Genomic DNA, 22,122 nt, shown 5'->3' with positions numbered 1-22,122 from the left:
CAGTGTTCAAGTCAGAGTCATTATAAAAAATTTTCGAGTCCACTATTGATCCAAGTCGAGTCCAAGAACAAGACTCCAACTGCACCATTTGATGGTGGCTGTTTCAGTGCCATTAACATTAGTTTGTTCCTGAACATGACGTATGAACAGGTGAATGTGCTTCTCTTTATCAGGGAATGTGAAGTATTCTGTCAGAAATGGTTGGGAGACGGATGTAAGTGCAGAAGGTGTGTTTATTAATATAAATGAAGACGGTAAACAATCCAGAACGGCAGGCAAAATCATAAAACGGTGAAACAGGCAACAGGTCGAGCGAGGCACAAACAGGCTATCGTAGACTCGGCAGAATCAAAGATGAGAAACAGGAAATCAGGGATCAGGAAACCAAACAAGGAAATAAGGCTCGGTAAAGTGTCAGTAATGCAACTCAATACTTCGCAAAGTACGTACACTACCATTCAAAAGTATGGGGTCACTTTGAAATGTCCTTATTTTTGAAAGAAAAGCACTGTTCTTTTCAATGAAGATCACTTTAAACTAATCAGAAATCCACTCTATACATTGCTAATGTGGTAAATGACTATTCTAGCTGCAAATGTCTGGTTTTTGGTGCAATATCTCCATAGGTGTATAGAGGCCCATTTCCAGCAACTATCACTCCAGTGTTCTAATGGTACAATGTGTTTGCTCATTGCCTCAGAAGGCTAATGGATGATTAGAAAACCCTTGTACAATCATGTTAGCACAGCTGAAAACAGTTGAGCTCTTTAGAGAAGCTATAAAACTGACCTTCCTTTGAGCAGATTGAGTTTCTGGAGCATCACATTTGTGGGGTCGATTAAATGCTCAAAATGGCCAGAAAAATGTCTTGACTATATTTTCTATTCATTTTACAACTTATGGTGGTAAATAAAAGTGTGACTTTTCATGGAAAACACAAAATTGTCTGGGTGACCCCAAACTTTTGAACGGTATTGTGTGTTTTCACAGTTTTTATATAAGCGCGCTGATTGTGCCTTAATCCTGTGCAAGTGCGAATCATTTACAGCGCATGTGCAAGAGTCCACCTGGCGTGCATGCTGTCCGGAGCATGACCGAGAATCTATCTGGTGCATGTGCCAAGGCATGCAGGTGTGACACTCTTGCACGAAATTAGTACAAAAATTAATGTCAATATAAATATCTTAGGGCGGCACGGTGGTGTAGTGGTTAGCGCTTTCGCCTCACAGCAAGAAGGTCCTGGGTTCGAGCCCCGTGGCCGGCGAGGGCCTTTCTGTGTGGAGTTTGCATGTTCTCCCCGTGTCCGTGTGGGTTTCCTCTGGGTGCTCCGGTTTCCCCACAGTCCAAAGACATGCAGGTTAGGTTAACTGGTGACTCTAAATTGACCGTAGGTGTGAATGTGAGTGTGAATGGTTGTCTGTGTCTATGTGTCAGCCCTGTGATGACCTGGCGACTTGTCCAGGGTGTACCCCACCTTTCGCCCGTAGTCAGCTGGGATAGGCTCCAGCTTGCCTGCGACCCTGTAGAACAGGATAAAGCAGCTAGAGATAATGAGATGAGATAAATATCTTATACCAAATTATTATGGCACGTTACAAAAAATAAAGAAAAAATCTGAGTCCTCGTCTCCAATTTATGAATCTGAATGCAGTTAACGCACGAGTCCAAGTCCGAGTCGTCAGTGCTCAAGTCCAAGTCGAGTCACGAGTCCTTAAAATTATGGCATGAGTCGGACTCGAGTACTACAAGCCCGCTGGGAAGACCAGGTTCTGGCACGGGAAGGACTTTGACGGTGTCTGGTATTCAGAAGAAACATAACTTAAACCTAGGAGGCCATTATGGAATTATGGGTTTTGACCAAGATCAGACTAGCATTTGTTGTGTTTAGTGTGTTTTGTACTACAAGCCTACAATTAGCTACCCTTGCTGAAGCGTAATTGTTAAAAGAAACTGTGGCATGGGAAAAGAATCAATTTTGACTTTATCTTCTTTATCTTCAGACTTGTTCCCTTCTCCTTCTTTTACCGCGTGCAGTATTGGACCGTGGGCGTGAGCGAATCCAATGAATGTCTGGAGTTTAACTGGGCGTGGAGGCAAACATGTTTACCATGAAACCAAATTGAAACAGTTAATCATCATTAAACGTGTCAACACACCCTCATGCAGTTCTACTCTGAGGAAAGATCCGATCCATAAATTGATCAATCACTTATGTTACTTAAATGCATACTGTATTATCCTATAGGCACAAAACGTGTGATCATTCAGGCAGAAAATCGCAACACCGAAAACATTTCAGCTTGATGCTCCTGAACACTGAGGCTCGTTTCCTCCCTCTATGATTCATTTAATTAGCCACGAGTGACACAACACACAATTTGAGACATTAGAGCATGTGGGGAAGCAGCACATTTGATTAGTCTGGGAGTGAGGAAAAAAGTGAGGACACACACACACACACACACACACACACACACAAGAAGAAAGCAATTATATGAGGAAAGATAAACCTCTATAGTTATGAGAAATAGCGGATTTATTTTTTTTAAAACTATCTACTAGCTAAGGATTGAAAGCGAGAAAAAAGAGGAGTTACTGTATATCTCGACATAAAAGTCTATTAGATGAGAGAATTGCTAGCTGTTAACTCAAATGAAATATTTTCTGATAAGCGCACTAAAGATGCAGTGGAGCTTTTCGGAAAAAAATCTTTTCGCTGATTATTTTCTAAAACATTCCTTTGAATGTAAAAAAAAAAAAAAAAAAGATAGATAAAGCTGTTTTTAAACTGTCTTGAAGCATCAAGTCAAAGAGTCCCATATACGTTTTCGTACGTATGTTGGGGAGTGCCTGTTAGAGAGCACACTTGTCCTGGGCCGTCGGCATGGTGAGGTAGGGTGGCCAGTTCCTTTCCTCGCCGCCTTAACTTCCCCAGTGTTTCCACCAGGTCCCCATTCACTGCTGGGTGGACAGGAGGCGAGCCCCAGATCACCGTCCGAGAAGAGGCTCGAACCGGGAACCGTTCGCTTAGCGGCCAAACGCTCTAACCACTTGGCCACGTCGCCTCTCTTGAAGCATACTTTACATCTTAATAAAAAATAACAATCTTTTGTGAATTAATGAAATATTCAGGGTCAGGAACAGCTCTAATTTAATGCCTTCTTAGTGTAACTCATTAAATCATTGCACTCATTTACACTTCTGTGAACGTGCGCCACAAATCTTTGTCTCACGGCTTGAACGAACGCACGCACGCACGCACACGGACACAAACAAACATCTCATCTCATTATCTGTAGCCGCTTTATCCTGTTCTACAGGGTCGCAGGCAAGCTGGAGCCTATCCCAGCTGACTACGGGCGAAAGGCGGGGTACACCCTGGACAAGTCGCCAGGTCATCACAGGGCTGACACATAGACACAGACAACCATTCACACTCACATTCACACCTACGGTCAATTTAAAGTCACCAGTTAACCTAACCTGCATGTCTTTGGACTGTGGGGGAAACCGGAGCACCCAGAGGAAACCCACACGGACACGGGGAGAACATGCAAACTCCACACAGAAAGGCCCTCACCGGGCAAACAAATATGAAGAGAAAAAAAGTGCAGGTAGTGTAACACAGACCCGAGAAAATTAACCTCACTTTCAGAATTCTACCACAGGACAAAAAAAAATTGCCAGACATCAAACAGAAACATGAAAGGCACAAGAAGGGAGATAAGATGCTTTTGATGTTTGTGGAGGAAGCCAGAGGGGAACAGCTTTGCCAAAACTGAGGGGACAAATCAGAGAAAATAAGGATCTCTTATTCCTTCCAATTTGCCCTATTTCCGAAAAAGTTAATCTCTATTCGTCCGTGCTATTAAAAAAGTGCTGCAGCACAGAGACTCTAATGCACTCTCAATCTACAAACCTCACTTCGAAACCTGGCCCCTATACGAAGCAGAGATCAATCCAAGACGTTGATTTAAAAAAAAAAAAACCACTGCACCTTCAGAGTGCAAGCGAAAGGACAGCGCCGATTTCTACCTTTCATCTTTGCTTTCCACTTTGGGGTTGGCATCTGAAATATCCAGGCTTTTAATGAAAACAGATTTACTACAGCAGGACAGAAAGAACAGAGATGGTAATTACAGCACTATCCTGAGCTGCTTTTATAATTACTGCTCTCTTCTAGAACATGCTGTGACTTCATAGAACACGCAGACCCACTGCTGTAATCGGATTCCTCAGCTGAGGGCTAATCGTTCCAGCAAAACCATTATGAATGTCTGCAACATCATGGGCAGTGTGAAAGAAGTCTGAGACTTATGGAATCGCGTAACGGTGAAAAGAACATGAGATACACTACCGTTCAAAAGTATGGGGTCACTTTGGAATTTCCTTATTTTTGAAAGAAAAGCACTGTTCTTTTCAATGAAGATCGCTTTAAACTAATCAGAAATACACTCTATACATTGCTAATGTGGTAAATGACTCCTCTCATCTCATTATCTCTAGCCGCTTTATCCTGTTCTACAGGGTCGCAGGCAAGCTGGAGCCTATCCCAGCTGACTACGGGCGAAAGGCGGGGTACACCCTGGACAAGTCGCCACGTCATCACAGGGCTGACACATAGACACAGACAACCATTCACACTCACGGTCAATTTAGAGTCACCAGTTAGCCTAACCTGCATGTCTTTGGACTGTGGGGGAAACCGGAGCACCCGGAGGAAACCCACGCAGACACGGGGAGAACATGCAAACTCCGCACAGAAAGGCCCTCGCCGGCCACGGGGCTCGAACCCGGACTTTCTTGTTGTGAGGCGACAGCGCTAACCACTACACCACCATGCCGCCCGTGGTAAATTACTATTCTAGCTAAATTCTACTAAATGTCTGGTTTTGGGTGCAATATCTCCATAGGTGTATAGAGGTCCATTTCCAGCAAATCTCACTCCAGTGTTCTAATGGTACAATGTGTTTGCTCATTGCCTCAGAAGGCTAATGGATGATTAGAAAACCCTTGTACAATCATGTTAGCACAGCTGAAAACAGTTGAGCTCTTTAGAGAAGCTATAAAACTGACCTTCCTTTGAGCAGATTGAGTTTCTGGAGCATCACATTTGTGGGGTCGATTAAATGCTCAAAATGGCCAGAAAAATGTCTTGACTATATTTTCTATTCATTTTACAACTTATGGTGGTAAGGGCAATTCCAGCGTTATGGACGTGACACTTGAACTCAAAATGGCAACAAATGACCCAGTGCATGTTTTATTGTCTCCCAGTATTTAAACAGGTGTTGCATATTTTAAGGCTGTAGCATACTGGAGAAGTGATAGAACAAGAACAATTCCCATAGTACATCTAGGGCATGCCAGAAAATGCCAATAAAAGATGCGTTATGGATGTGACAGAAAAAGTATCACTTTTCTTGGGTGACTGTACATTTTTATCAAACTCTGTGAAATCGTAAACCTAATGTCGAAATGGAGATATCCATTTGATAGAGGGGTCCAAGGTGAATATTAAAAAATCTTTGTTTAAAATATTTTGTATTTCATGCAGAGTTTCGGAAGGAAAAGTCAGCGTTATGGATGTGACGAAATTCCGTTATGGATGTGACGCGTCTGAAATAGACATGGCATATGTTTAGAAAATCAGCAATTTAACCACCATAACCCTTTGAAAAACTCTCTAAATATCAGCTAAAACTAAAGTTCTTGAATAATATTTAGGATGGCTATTGTTTTGCTGTTTTGTGGATTTTAGCATACATTTCTGTAGCTTGTGGCAATAATATAGAATTGTACATGATCAAAGTTGATTTTAGCTTGGGTTTTACATTATAAGAAAGAAAGACTGACAGTGACATATTAGGTTGGTTACAAATTGGTTCAACTTATTCACATCTGTAAAATACAGGCCTAGGTGATATCTCTGGGAGTGGTTTTGATGTATTACATGTTGCTTTATTTTTGCATGGTGAGGTTGACATTTACATGGAATTGCCCGTAAATAAAAGTGTGACTTTTCATGGAAAACACAAAATTGTCTGGGTGACCCCAAACTTTTGAACGGTAGTGTAAAGGCGAATAAAAGGGATCGTAGAGGTATCGTTAAGGTTCAGGGGAAACTCTTCATCTTTATGGCTTTTCATCCTTAAAACTTCAGGATAAGCTCAACCCAGACTGCACAGCGAATGAAGGATGCACTTGGTGACCTGTCCTGTGGGTTCATACCTCTGTCCATGCTGGTTCATGTCGATCGCTCGCCGTACAGGCACAGGGGATCCTCCCTCAGTTACACTCAGTACCTCCATGGACTTGCGCTCCGGCCTCCGCTTGTTGTGTCTGGTCAGCAGAGGAGAGTCCACCCGCTTCCTTGGAGGGTCTGAGAAATCGCGCCAGCCCATTAGTCCAGTACAGGGAATATACACTGATCAAGTGAATTACATTGATTATGTTGTTACAATGGCACCTGTCAAGGGGTGAGCTATATTAGGCAGCAAGAGAACAGTCAGTTCTCGAAGTTGATTTGTTGGAAGCAGGAAAAATGGGCAAGTGTAAGGATCTGAGCAAGTTTGACCAGGGCCAGATTGTGTTGGCTAGATGACTGGGGCTGATGGCACATCTTGTAGGGTGTTCCTGCTATGCAGTGGTTAGTACCTTTCTGTTTTAGCCAGCATTAACTTTTTCAGTAGTTTGTGCTACAGTCACTCTTCTGTGGGATTGGACCAGCCTTCGTGCCCCATGCAAATCAACAAGCCTTCGACACCCATGACCCTGTTGCCAGTTCACCGGTTGTCCTTCCTTGGACCACTTTTGGTAGGTACTAATCACTGCATACCAGGAACACCTCACAAGATGTGCCATTTTGAAGATGCTCAGACCCAGTTATCTAGCCATCATAATTTGGCTCTTGTTAAAGTTGCTCAGATCCTTACACTTGCCCATTTTTCCTGCCTCCAACATATCAACTCCAAGACCTGACTGTTCTTTTACTGCTGAATGTATCCCATCCCTTGACAGGTGCCACTGTAACATCAATGTAATTCACTTTACCTGTCAGTGCTTTTAATTTTATGGCTCTGTATATGTGTATATGTGTGTGTGTGGGGGGGGTGGCCACCATGGGATTTTTGTACCAGATGCGCCGTTTACAGAATGTTTAGAAACAGCATTGAAAAGTGTGTGATATTTTGCACCGTTTTTGCTGGCTGATCCCATAGGGCGCTACTGATGTGATTATTTGTTGATAGTTACTGGATCAGCCAGAGAAAACAGTGCAAAATATTGTGCGCTCTTCAACACCGTTTCTACACATTCTGTTAACAGAGCATCTGGCACAAAACACACACAAGAAAGGAAGAAAGAAAGAAAGAAAGACAGACAGACAGACAGAACCCCGATTCCAAAAAAAGTTGGGAAAAAGTACAAATTGTAAATAAAAATGGAATGCAATGATGTGGAAGTTTCAAAATTCCATATTTTATTCAGAATAGAACATAGATGACATATCAAATGTTTAAACTGAGAAAATGTATCATTTAAAGAGAAAAATTAGGTGATTTTAAATTTCATGACAACAACACATCTCAAAGTTAGGACAAGGCCATGTTTACCACTGTGAGACATCCCCTTTTCTCTTTACAACAGTCTGTAAACGTCTGGGGACTGAGGAGACAAGTTGCTCAAGTTTAGGGATAGGAATGTTAACCCATTCTTGTCTTATATAGGATTCTAGTTGCTCAACTGTCTTAGGTCTTTTTTGTCGTATCTTCCGTTTTATGATGCACCAAATGTTTTCTATGGGTGAAAGATCTGGACTGCAGGCTGGCCAGTTCAGTACCCGGACCCTTCTTCTACACAGCCATGATGCTGTAATTGATGCAGTATGTGGTTTGGCATTGTCATGTTGGAAAATGCAAGGTCTTCCCTGAAAGATACGTCGTCTGGATGGGAGCATATGTTGCTCTAGAACCTGGATATACCTTTCAGCATTGATGGTGTCTTTCCAGATGTGTAAGCTGCCCATGGCACACACACTAATGAACCCCATACCATCAGAGACGCAGGCTTCTGAACTGAGCGCTGATAACAACTTGGGTCGACCTTCTCCTCTTTAGTCCGAATGACACGGCGTCCCTGATTTCCATAAAGAACTTCAAATTTTGATTCGTCTGACCACAGAACAGTTTTCCACTTTGCCACAGTCCATTTTAAATGAGCCTTGGCCCAGAGAAGACGTCTGCGCTTCTGGATCGTGTTTAGATACGGCTTCTTCTTTGAACTATAGAGTTTTAGCTGGCAACGGCGGATGGCACGGTGAATTGTGTTCACAGATAATGTTCTCTGGAAATATTCCTGAGCCCATTTTGTGATTTCCAATACAGAAGCATGCCTGTATGTGATGCAGTGCCGTCTAAGGGCCCGAAGATCACGGGCACCCAGTATGGGTTTCTGGCCTTGACCCTTACGCACAGAGATTCTTCCAGATTCTCTGAATCTTTTGATGATATTATGCACTGTAGATGATGATATGTTCAAACTCTTTGCAATTTTACACTGTCGAACTCCTTTCTGATATTGCTCCACTATTTGTCGGTGCAGAATTAGGGGGATTGGTGATCCTCTTCCCATCTTTACTTCTGAGAGCTGCTGCCACTCCAAGATGCTCTTTTTATACCCAGTCATGTTAATGACCTATTGCCAATTGACCTAATGAGTTGCAATTTGGTCCGCCAGCTGTTCCTTTTTTGTACCTTTAACTTTTCCAGCCTCTTATTGCCCCTGTCCCAACTTTTTTGAGATGTGTTGCTGTCATGAAATTTCAAATGAGCCAATATTTGGCATGAAATTTCAAAATGTCTCACTTTCGACATTTGATATGTTGTCTGGCGGCACGGTGGTGTAGTGGTTAGCGCTGTCGCCTCACAGCAAGAAGGTCCGGGTTCGAGCCCCGGGAGCCGGCGAGGGCCTTTCTGTGTGGAGTTTGCATGTTCTCCCCGTGTCCGCGTGGGTTTCCTCCGGGTGCTCCGGTTTCCCCCACAGTCCAAAGACATGCAGGTTAGGTTAACTGGTGACTCTAAATTGACCGTAGGTGTGAATGTGAGTGTGAATGGTTGTCTGTGTCTATGTGTCAGCCCTGTGATGACCTGGCGACTTGTCCAGGGTGTACCCCGCCTTTCGCCCGTAGTCAGCTGGGATAGGCTCCAGCTTGCCTGCGACCCTGTAGAAGGATAAAGCGGCTAGAGATAATGAGATGAGATATGTTGTCTATGTTCTATTGTGAATATCAGTTTTTGAGATTTGTAAATTATTGCATTCCGTTTTTATTTACAATTTGTACTTTCTCCCAACTTTTTTGGAATCGGGGTTGTAGATAGATAGATAGATAGATAGATAGATAGATAGATAGATAGATAGATAGATAGATAGATAGATAGATAGATAGATAGATAGATATTCCACAAAATTGAGTCGTACATGAGCTAATAGCCAACGAGGTGCATAGCAGTGAGTTGACTATAAGCCATGTATGACGAGATTGAGTGGAATAACTGTTTTATTCTATCCACATTCACTGGATTTTGAGAAACGGAGCATTTTTATTTTTTGCAAATTTGATAAATAAAAACTTTATACAAAATGTCCGACAAAATAATTTTCACTTAGAATGTAAACAAAGTGGTGAAATGACAGTAGCAATTTGTGAAAAATGCAATAATAATAATTCTTGAATAATTAAAAAAATACGTTCTTACCATCAAATATTTTCATATGATATTTTGTTGGGGTTTTTTTGTATTTTTGGGGGTTTTGTTTTCTAGCAGAGGTTTTATTTCATCCTCGGTTGGTTTAGTAACACGCTCCACTATTTTGTTTTTCTCTACTCACTGTATATGAGCTGATAGCCTAGTAGTAGAGTAGCCAATCAGAGCACGCAACTATTCATATCCAGTGAATGTGGATATATATATTAAATGACTCTGAGGAATGTAAAGCTCATTACCAATCTCATTACGTGGAGGCAAGTTCTGGTCCTCATGGCTCGGATATCTCTCCTTACGGTCCAACAGGAGGAAGTAGATCATCTTCTCCTGGTTATCACTAGGAGGAAGAGTTTGGAGAACTGTAAGGTGTAATCGGGGGGGTGTCATTCTTTGTAATCATATGACATGACTGTCACTGATAGCTTGTATGAATCTACAGTCTGGACTAGACAGATATCAGGCCCAGCAACACTACCTCATACCATTCAACGGGAACAGCTTGAAGAAGAGATTGAAACTGAGCTATATTTTGATCTGAAACATATTTACTGCGGGCGGCACGGTGGTGTAGTGGTTAGCGCTGTTGCCTCACAGCAAGAAGGTCCGGGTTCGAGCCCCGTGGCCGACGAGGGCCTTTCTGTGTGGAGTTTGCATGTTCTCCCCGTGTCTGCGTGGGTTTCCTCCGGGTGCTCTGGTTTCCCCCACAGTCCAAAGACATGCAGGTTAGGTTAACTGGTGACTCTAAATTGACCGTAGGTGTGAATGTGAGTGTGAATGGTTGTCTGTGTCTATGTGTCAGCCCTGTGATGACCTGGCGACTTGTCCAGGGTGTACCCCGCCTTTCGCCCGTAGTCAGCTGGGATAGGCTCCAGCTTGCCTGCGACCCTGTAGAACAGGATAAAGTGGCTAGAGATGATGAGATGAGATGAGACATATTTACTGTACAATTCCAGCTTCAAATTTTTAAACTTTGGGCCACAACTTTGGTATAAGCAGTCATTTACATGTTAGCTACATTAGCCCCATTGCGCCAGTGCTATAAATAAAAATTTCATCAATGTAGGTCTGAAGTGAGAAACTAAATCAAGTTATTCAAGTTAATTTACAAATCACAACAATGCTCTGTAATTACAAATAATTATATCTTGTGATAAATAGCTTTGATGTTAATAATTAGAGTGGAGGTAATGGATTAGGGAACATAAATAGTGTGAATTGAAACCGACACCACTACCCCCAGGCTTAAATGTACAAAACACTTACCAAAAATTAATTAATTAATTAATTAAGAGAGAATTAATTCTTCCTGGTGAGACTATACAACAAAGTCCAGGAGCTCGGAGTGAAATTGGGTGCTTGGTGTGGGAACACAGTTAAGACGGAGTGTATGAACCTGCTGGGTAGAGAGTAAAAGCCGACTCATAATCGCAGTCTGGCTAAATCACGCCAGATCCATCAGCCGCATTAGAAAGGTGGATGTGCACAACTGAGTGTGCAGGTGGTAATTGTGGAAGGTTTGGGGGATGAAGGATGAAAGAAGGTGAACAGGATTCACTAAAAGTGCTGTGGGCTTAATAGCCATGAGAAACAGAGCCATAAAACATTTCTCTGCTTGTATATAGCCTCTCAAAGAAAATATTGTCCAGAAGAGCTTGTATGAGCTTTAGAGAAGAGTTAGTGCGAGACAGGGGGGCCAGGCAGAAATAAGTCAGGAACACTTTTCCCCAAGATAATCTCTGTCTACCATACACACCGATCAGACATACACTACCGTTCAAAAGTTTGGGGTCACCCAGACAATTTTGTGTTTTCCATGAAAAGTCACACTTTTATTTACCACCATAAGTTGTAAAATGAATAGAAAATATAGTCAAGACATTTTTCTGGCCATTTTGAGCATTTAATCGACCCCACAAATGTGATGCTCCAGAAACTCAATCTGCTCAAAGGAAGGTCAGTTTTATAGCTTCTCTAAAGAGCTCAACTGTTTTCAGCTGTGCTAACATGATTGTACAAGGGTTTTCTAATCATCCATTAGCCTTCTGAGGCAATGAGCAAACACATTGTACCATTAGAACACTGGAGTGAGAGTTGCTGGAAATGGGCCTCTATACACCTATGGAGATATTGCACCAAAAACCAGACATTTGCAGCTAGAATAGTCATTTACCACATTAGCAATGTATAGAGTGTATTTCTGATTAGTTTAAAGTGATCTTCATTGAAAAGAACGGTGCTTTTCTTTCAAAAATAAGGAAATTTCAAAGTGACCCCAAACTTTTGAACGGTAGTGTAACATTATGACACATTTCTGTTTTAGCCAGCATTAACTTTTTCAGCAGTTTGTGCTACAGTCGCTCTTCTGTGGGACTGGACCATATGAGCTAACCTTCGGGCCCCATGTGAATCAGTGAGCCTTTGACATCCATGACCCTGTCGCCGGTTGTCCTTCCTTGGACCACTTTTTAAATAAATAAATCTAATAGAGGTATAGTGTATTGCCAATAACTACATGAATAGTCCTAGTTGTAATTATTATGATTAATCCATCACTGAAAATTTGGATTCATTTAACAGTATGAATTAACCTAATTATTTAGCAGCTCATAAAACAGCATCTGATCCAGCACGTCCTATTAACAATGAACAAATATTTGCCAAAGGCAAGAGGAATATCAGTGTATAATAACCGAGATGAAGTTGAGGTTATTATTTGAATACGGTGGTGCTTGAAAGTTTGTGAACCCTTTAGAATTTCTATATTTCTGCATAAATATGACCTAAAACATCATCAGATTTTCACACAAGTCCTAAAAGTAGATAAAGAGAACCCAGTTAAACAAATGAGACAAAAATATTATACTTGGTCATTTATTTATTGAGGAAAATGATCCAATATTACATATCTGTGAGTGGCAAAAGTATGTGAACCTTTGCTTTCAGTATCTGGTGTGACCCCCTTGTGCAGCAATAACTGCAACTAAATGTTTCCGGTAACTGTTGATCAGTCCTGCACACCGGCTTGGAGGAATTTTAGCCCATTCCCCCGTACAGAACAGCTTCAGCTCTGGGATGTTGGTGGGTTTCCTCACATGAACTGCTCGCTTCAGGTCCTTCCACGACATTTCGATTGGATTAAGGTCAGGACTTTGACTTGGCCATTCCAAAACATTAACTTTATTCTTCTTTAACCATTCTTTGGTAGAACGACTTGTGTGCTTAGGGTCGTTGTCTTGCTGCATGACCCACCTTCTCTTGAGATTCAGTTTATGGACAGATGTCCTGACATTTTCCTTTAGAATTTGCTGGTATAATTCAGAATTCATTGTTCCATCAATGATGGCAAGCCGTCCTGGCCCAGAAACAGCAAAACAGGCCCAAACCATGATACTACCACCACCATGTTTCACAGATGGGATAAGGTTCTTCTGCAGGAATGCAGTGTTTTCCTTTTTCCAAACATAACGCTTCTCATTTACACCAAAACGTTCTATTTTGGTCTCATCTGTCCAGAAGACATTTTTCCAATAGCCTTCTGGCTTGTCCACGTGATCTTTAGCAAACTGCAGATGAGCACCAATGTTCTTTTTGGAGAGCAGTGGCTTTCTTCTTGCAACCCTGCCATGCACACCATTGTTGTTCAGTGTTCTCCTGATGGTGGACTCATAAACATTAACATTAGCCAAATGTGAGAGAGGCCTTCAGTTGCTTAGAAGTTACCCTGGGGTTCTTTGCGACCTCGCCGACTATTACATGCCTTGCTCTTGGAGTCCAAACTCTTTAGAGATGGTTTTATAACCTTTTCCAGCCTGATGAGCATCAACAACACTTTTTCTGAGGTCCTCAGAAATCTCCTTTGTTCATGCCATGATACACTTCCACAAACATGTATTGTGAAGATCAGACTTTGATAGATACCTGTTCTTTAAATAAAACAGGGTGCCCACTCACACCTGATTGTCATCCCATTGATTGAAAACACCTGACTCTAATTTCACCTTCAAATTAACTGCTAATCCTAGAGGTTCACATACTTTTGCCACTCACAGATATGTAATATTGGATCATTTTCCTCAATAAATAAATGACCAAGTAAAATATTTTCGTCTCATTTGTTTAACTGGGTTCTCTTTATCTACTTTTAGGACTTGTGTGAAAATCTGATGATGTTTTAGAACATATTTATGCAGAAATATAGAACATTCTAAAGGTTTCACAAACTTTCAAGCACCACTGTAATATTGGCTGGCTTCGAGTGGTATATCAGATATATTCCATTCAGCTAGCATGATACTGAATGAATCGAAGCTGAGTAGCTGAATGGAATATATCTGATATACCACAAAAAAAAGCCAGCCAATATTATTATTATTATTATTATTATTATACACATTCGATGGAACAATTATAGATTTTACAAAAAGTTAAGAACAGGGCGGTAACTTACCAATATTGAATGCTGATTCTGATCGACTGTAATTCAATGTTCTGTCAAGCCAATGTACTGTACAGAGTCAAAGTTCTAACAATAAAAATGGTACAAGTCCAAAAAGCCTGAACAACAACCCAACTTATATACAAGCTGTGTATAGGTTGACGGTTCAAGTTCAAAGTTACTTTTGGTCGTAGTTAATTGTAACACTGCAGTTGTTCAAAACAAAAGGGCTTTGCTGAGTGAAGTCCACGAGTGAAGTCCTCTTGTAAAAGTCTCCGTCACTTTTCCTCACCTCCAACTAGAACTTTGACAGTATTTCTGCTATTGCTTTCTTTTCCAGTTTTTTGATGTCCGTTGGTGTGTTTTTCTCTTGTAAATATGCATGAAGAATATATAATGAAGCTTAGGTAGCCTTTGTGGTGTTCAAAAATGCTACTTTGTAGCATCTTTAGTGCTTTTAGGAACAGTGTTTTCTTTCATCATTTGTAATTCTTCCTCACTTACGGTGACGAAGCGATTGGCTGCCATTTTGCCGAGTCACTGGAGGTGATTATCGAAAAATAATCCGGATCTCTCGACCAATCAGAGTGTGATTTTCTATTCTAATTTGCTCGAACAGTATACGAACATTTAATCTTTTTGGACAAGTTAATAAAGCCACAAGATACTAAATCAGGACAAGAATCGATTCCGCCGATCTGATCGCTTACAGATACCATAGAATTGATTACTGTATTGCTCCAGTGATGGAAAGTTGGATAAAACTACATTAAACCGTTTGGGTAAGATCGTCATTCAAATAGATTTATTATACCACGCTTTACTGGGAATGCAGTCTGTACACCCACATTTGATTTGATTCCTCATTTGATCCTGTTTTTCCCTCTCCTCTCCTGAGCTACTTACTCATCAGACAGCAGGTCTTTCATCAGTTTGTTCTTGTCCCGGAAGCAGCCTAGCGAGTGCATGCTCTCCAGCACGTCCGGGTCGATATCTTCAGCCGAGGGCAGCGTACGGATCGCCACCTTCCGTGGAACGGGCTGCTCCGGCTCCGGCTCGTTCTTCCCCCCACTGTGAACAACGTATGGAAATGAGAGTGGGAAGAATTGGTTTAATATCCCTACACACAGGATCGGGTGTAATACTAATGTGCATTTTGATGTCCTGATGCACTGTTTTTGTTTCTTTTTTATTTATTTTGAAATCTTCATACAGTCTGAACGCATTCGGTTAGCGCTCTTTATAGCAAAGCAGGCGGATAAATAGAGTTAAATCGTGGTAAGAAGAGATAATGGGGGCTGTAATGGATAGATGAGAAATGAGAGCGCTTGTCGAAGTTGCATCAGCTCACTGAGAGTCTGTGGTCTTTAATAAAGCTCTGAACAGCAGGAGGCAGAGACACACACTGAGCTGCAGGAGGCTTACAGCTCTCCCTCAAACATACAGCACATGCACACAAACACAAACAAAGACCTTTTTTTTCTTTCTTCATTATTAAACCTTCGAACACCATTTATCACAGCAGCCTACATACATGCAAACACATAATGGGCCAAAGACAAAAACAAAAAATAAATAGTTTTGCAATTTAATCCAGAGTAATGGCAGTAGTTTACGCTAATATGAAGCAATATATTTTTATTGACTCAAATATCTAATAAGAATAAAAACTTCGGAATGAAAAAAGTAAATAGTATTTTAACTAAAATTGTCTCAACAAGAACCTCTCGGAGATAAACAGCAGCTATTTGGGAGGTTTTTAGATTTTACGCTGTAGTTTTATACATCGGTGCTGCTTCTGTTCTTCTTATAAATAGATGACAGGCTCAGTGTTAATGTTGTACAATGTCCTGTATTTATTAGCTTCAGCAGCTTCAGGGATCATAGCCTTGGTTTGTTCACATCGGGATTTGATAAAAGTGACCTCAAAGCACTAATTTTTATTCAATTAACAGTTGTTTCTGAGTTAATAAATAATGTACAGGTTCCAAAATCTGCAATACATTTTCAGCCTACATGGACTTCTTGTGAGCATAACTTTAGCCCAGTACAGTATATTTGTAGGAAAATGGCAAAAAAGCTGGACGGTACAATATTCAAAGTTTCAAATTGGCTGTGTGGGAACATTTCGACATCTTAAAGCGAAGTGAATGTCAGGTTTCATATTAGTCTCACCTTCTCAGTGATTTTAGAATATCGATGCTGATTAAGCACAGAATCAAATCAGCAAGTTCACATCCTCACTACTTTACTTTGTACTTATCTACCTCCACCGACCAGAACAACTAGCTGACAATATTCGGAAAATATTACTTTAAAAAGGGGCGGCGTGGTGGTGTAGTGGTTAGAGCTGTCGCCTCACATCAAGAAGGTCCGGGTTCGAGCCCCGGGGCCGGCGAGGGCCTTTCTGTGCGGAGTTTGCATGTTCTCCCCGTGTCCGCGTGGGTTTCCTCCGGGTGCTCCGGTTTCCCCCACAGTCCAAAGACATGCAGGTTAGGTTAACTGGTGACTCTAAATTGACCGTAGGTGTGAATGTGAGTGTGAATGGTTGTCTGTGTCTATGTGTCAGCCCTGTGATGACCTGGCGACTTGTCCAGGGTGTACCCCGCCTTTCGCCCGTAGTCAGCTGGGATAGGCTCCAGCTTGCCTGCGACCCTGTAGAACAGGATAAAGCGGCTACAGATAATGGATGAATTCTCACCACCTGCTTGTTGGCTTAGCCTTTGGCTGAAGCCTACTGTATAGATGCACCTGTCTGTGTCTATACTTCGAAAATGTCAAACTTTGAAACTCTACACTCCTAAACAGCATGTGAGGAAGACTAAAATCAACGTGCCTTTTTGAGGATCATATGACGCTAAATGATATTCTAGCAGATGGAGTTCACAAATGACAAATTTCTGATTTAAAATCTATGTCTGACTTCATCCTTAAATAGTGTAAAATTGCATACAAAATATCTTAACATGTAACGAAAGAGTAATATACAGTACTGTGCAAAAGTCTTAGGTCCCCTATTTTTTCATACAAACTTTGTTATAGATTTCTATTTTATGATTTCTACATTATCGAGTCAGGACAAAAACATTTTAGAGTTCCAAGCGTTCATTTTCCAGGACAAAATTAAATGTTACGGGAAAAAAGTTTGTATCTGAGCAGCATATTACATAAGAGGCCAGTTTTCAGATTAAAAAAGAAACATAATGAAGCCTACTGGGTTTTGGTGCAAAATCAACAAGCGAGTGTGACGGTCAAAGTGTCCAGAAGAACTGTGGCTGGTTCTGTAAGATGCTCAGTAAAACCTACAGCTCATTTCCGCATAAAACTGCACTCACTGTACTTGAGACGACTATTTTTTTTTTTAAAACAAAGGGTCGTCTCACACCAAATATTGACTTTATTTCATTTATTATGGCTTACTGCTACTGTTTATAGTAATTTTTTAATGTTGAAACATTTCATTTCATTATTTTTTCATATATACGGTATATATATCCTATCCACATTCACTGGATATGATCAATCATGCGCTCTGATTGGCTACTCTACTCTCTACTACTAGGATATCAGCTCATATACCATGAGTAGAGAAAAAAAAATGGCGGAGCATGCTGCTGAACCAACCAAGGACGAAACATAAAACTCTACTTGAAAACAAAACCCCAAAAATTGTTATCAAGTATTTAAAAGAAATACAAATAAGTAAAAGAATATAGTTTATTCTCCCCAATATCTCCTGTTCCTCACTCCAGCCCGGTTGGTGGCAGTAATGCACCTTCAAGTTGGTTTGCGAACTGCCAAAAAACTCTAAAGAAGAAGAACACCCAAAAAATACACACAAAAAAAAAGCAACAAAATATGGAATAAAAGTACTTGAAGGTAAGAACATACTATTTTTAAAATTATTTTTCAAGAATTATTATTAGAGCATTTTTCACAAATTGTTCCTGTCATTTCGCCAGTTTGTTTACATTCTAAGCTGAAATGATTTTGTCGGGCGTTTTGTATAAAGTTTTTATTTATCGAATTTGCAAAAAATAAAAATAAAAAGGCTCTGTTTCTGGGGCGGCACGGTGGTGTAGTGGTTAGCACTGTCGCCTCACAGCAAGAAGGTCCGGGTTCGAGCCCCGTGGCCGGCGAGGGCCTTTCTGTGTGGAGTTTGCATGTTCTCCGCGTGGGTTTCCTCCGGGTGCTCCGGTTTCCCCCACAGTCCAAAGACATGCAGATTAGGTTAACTGGTGACTCTAAATTGGCCGTAGGTGTGAATGTGAATGGTTGTCTGTGTCTAATGCCGCTTTTCCACTACCAACGCGGCTGAGTTGGGTTGGGCTGAGTCGAGCTGAGCGGGGCTGTTGGCGTTGCATTTCGACTACAATCGCGCTGAACCGTGCTGGCTGGAAGTGGGTGGACACATTGGGTGGAGTTAGCGAAAGTGGGTGGACGTCAGGTGATGTCGTTAGGCGGCGCAAACAGTGACATCAGTGACCTTTTAAGTGGTAGTCTCACAACCCGGAGAGTAAACAATAAACATGGAGGACATGGAGTCGTTAGTGTTGCTGGTCTTGGTGCTGTGGCTTGTTGTCACCGACAACGCCAACAGATACTGGCAAGAGCGTATAGATGAGGCGAGGCGCATAAGGCTTCATAATTCTCGTAATTCTCCTTCTTCCGGGTTTACGGTGTTTACAGATCCCAGCGTGCTCGCGGGGCGTGTGTGGGCGTGTGAGGACACTCCTCCTCACCAATCAGTGCACAGGGGAGTGTCTCCTCACGCCCCTAGCCTCACTCAGCTCGGTTTGGCTCGCTTCAGCCCCACTCCAAAACCGTGCGAGTTTTGGGGGCTGAGCAGGGCTGAAGCGAGCTGAGTCGTGCTGTTCTTAGATAGTCGAAACGCGAGCCGTGTCGGGCTGAAGTGAGCTGAAGTGAGCTGAAAAAGGGTAGTGGAAAAGGGCCATATGTGTCAGCCCTGTGATGACCTGGCGACTTGTCCAGGGTGTACCCCGCCTTTCGCCTGTAGTCAGCTGGGATAGGCTCCAGCTTGCCTGCGACCCTGTAGAACAGGATAAAGCGGCTACAGATAATGAGATGAGATGCCCTGTTTCTCAAAATTCAGTGAATGTGGATAGAATAAAACAATTATTCCACTCAATCTTGTCATACATGGCTTATAGTCAACTCGGCGCTACGTGCCTTGTCGACCATCAACTCATGTACGACTCGATTTTGTGGAATAACTTAAATATTTGCTGTCATTAAAGCCATTTTTTAACCATATACAACTGAGAGAACACAGACAACACAGTCTATGGACACACACAGACACACATAGACATGATAAGAATGATTCATACTTACATGTACCATGTGTGCTTCTGTATCTGTTCTAACTGTAACAAAAGAAAAGACCATCAAAACTGGAGGAAATCCAATTCCACCAACATCATTAGATTATATTTATATGACTATAATTACAGAATTGTAAACTGAATGGAAAAAAAAAAAAACGAACACTGAAGCCATTTCATGTGTCTCCTGCTGGCCAAGTCTAATTTCCTCCATCAGTATCCCAGCCTCTGATCTTCAGGGTTTAACTGGAGACACTACAGAGACTCTGAGCATGTCTACTCAGCCTCTAATTAGACTGCAGGACGACAGCTAGCACCACGACACAAGCTCACAAGGGTCATCACTGCGTTATGTGTCAACGAGAAATATCGTAATGATATTAAGCCGTGGCTTAATGACACCAGGCTATAAATATGATCCTTGAATATAATCCACTGGAGCTCTCTGGATGATAAAGCCGGGTTTGTGTTTTGGGCTGAGCCATGGGGGCATCATACGAGCTGATTAGAGAACAGGAGTCTGACAAGGTATCAGTGGCACCACAACTCATCGACGCATCAGCTTCATCAGGGTGCATTATGGAAATGCTCTGCTATCATTGCGAACACTTTGTGGAGTGTGTATCACGGATGTGTTCTGGGGTCGAGGCTTTTCCCTCATGTGGTGAATCTCTGTCTGAGTGCTGCACTCAGATTTACCAGACAGAAAAATAGGAGGAGCGTGCTGTGCCATGAATGTTGAGCATGCGGATGCTTTTAAATGTTATATGAAGGTCTCTGGCTCAATCCTGAGCTTTACTGTCTCACATTCTCCCCCTGTCTGTGGGGTTTTCCAGGTTACTTCTACAGACAAAAACATATCAGTAGGTGGACTGTTGACTTAAATTGATTTTCGGTGTTTTCATCATGACCCTGGGCCGGGCTGAAGAAGAACGAAGGAATAAATAAATGAAAAAATCATGCATTAAAATGTATTTATTTGTTTATTACATTAGTAACGTCGTCATTTTCTTCTGTCTGCTCCTGGTCTGGGATTCATCTCCGCCTTCTTCATCAACTGACCATGACGTCTCAGGCCCTAAATAAACGCCCCTCAATCCAGATGTTGAATGTACTAAGAATAAACTTAACTGCTTAAGTTAAGGAGTGATGTAACTGTAATTATATCGTGTGATGGATGCAAGAGGGAGACATTTTTTAACAATCCAAATCAGCTGATAAACCCACAGAAAATGAAGGTAGGGATTGAGAGTCTGAGGGAAATATGAAAATATCACTCAGAAAACACACTGGAATGATGAAACCTTGAACAGATTGGAGATGAATGAACTCCGACAAATACACAGAGGTAAATGAGCTTTAACAGGAAACAGGTGAGTTCAATAGGATTGGACTGGACTGTGAATTTGTGGTGGTTCCTGGATCTACTGGAATATATTTACTGAATAATGCGCTCTACAATGGTGGCACGGTGGTGTAGTGGTTAGCACTGTTGCTTCACAGCAAGAAGGTCCTGGGTTCGAGCACAGTGGCCGACAGGGGCCTTTCTGTTTGGAGTTTGCATGTTGTCTGTGTGGGTTTCCTCCGGGTGCTCCAGTTTCCTCCACAGTCCAAAGACATGCAGGTTAGGTTAACTGGTGGCTCTAAATTGACCGTAGGTGTGAATGTGAGTGTGAATGGTTGTTTGTCTCTATGTGTCAGCTCTGCAATGACCTGGTGGCTTGTCCAGGGTGTACCCCGCCTTTCGCCCGTAGTCAGCTGGAATAGGCTCCAGCTTGCCTGCGACCCTGTACAGGATAAGCCCCGTGGCCAGCGAGGGCCTTTCTGTGTGGAGTTTGCATGTTCTCCCCGTGTCCGCGTGGGTTTCCTCCGGGTGCTCCGGTTTTCCCCCACAGTCCAAAGACATGCAGGTTAGGTTAACTGGTGACTCTAAATTGACTGTAGGTGTGAATGTGAGTGTGAATGGTTGTCTGTGTCTATGTGTCAGCCCTGTGATGACCTGGCGACTTGTCCAGGGTGTACCCCGCCTTTCGCCTGTAGTCAGCTGGGATGGGCTCCAGCTTGCCTGCGACCCTGTAGAAGGGTGAAGCGGCTGGAGATAATGAGATGAGATGAGAAAAATGCTCCGTTTCTCAAAATCCAGTGAATGTGGATAGAATAAAACAGTTATTCCATTCAATCTTGTCGTACATGGCTTATAGCCGACTCAGAGCTACGCGCCAAGTCGACTATCAGCTCATGTATGATTTGATTTCGTGGAATAACTTAAATATATCTAAATTAAAAGCTATTTGTGTAGGCCTGGGAAAACCCTTGACATGGCGAAATTTTGACATTTTTCTCCTATATGAAACCTGCAGATTTTCCTGAAATGAAATATGTTTATCTCTAAGCATGTACAGTGGTGCTTGAAAGTTTGTGAACCCTTTAGAATTTTCTATATTTCTGCATAAATATGACCTAAAACATCATCAGATTTTCACACAAGTCCTAAAAGTAGATAAAGAGAACCCAGTTAAATAAATGAGACAAAAATATTATACTTGGTCATTTATTTATTGAGGAAAATGATCCAATA

The 22,122-nt window shown here is 41.9% G+C and overlaps 1 protein-coding gene across 1 annotated transcript in view; it reads right to left on the bottom strand.

Moving 5' to 3' along the window:
* Positions 1 to 22,122, bottom strand: part of brsk2b (BR serine/threonine kinase 2b) — a 421,778-nt gene that overhangs the window by 50,054 nt on the left and 349,602 nt on the right. The window contains exons 9-13 of the mRNA XM_060911874.1: positions 19,555 to 19,586; positions 15,106 to 15,270; positions 10,004 to 10,101; positions 6,232 to 6,382; positions 4,036 to 4,104 (exon numbers count right to left, since the gene is read on the bottom strand). Coding sequence (XP_060767857.1) covers positions 4,036 to 4,104; positions 6,232 to 6,382; positions 10,004 to 10,101; positions 15,106 to 15,270; positions 19,555 to 19,586 — 515 coding nt within the window. The remainder of the gene's footprint in view (positions 1 to 4,035; positions 4,105 to 6,231; positions 6,383 to 10,003; positions 10,102 to 15,105; positions 15,271 to 19,554; positions 19,587 to 22,122) is intronic.

The sequence above is a fragment of the Neoarius graeffei genome, chromosome 27, assembly GCF_027579695.1.
Source record: "Neoarius graeffei isolate fNeoGra1 chromosome 27, fNeoGra1.pri, whole genome shotgun sequence".
NCBI lineage: Eukaryota > Metazoa > Chordata > Actinopteri > Siluriformes > Ariidae > Neoarius > Neoarius graeffei.
This window is presented reverse-complemented; position numbering and strand designations above follow the sequence as displayed.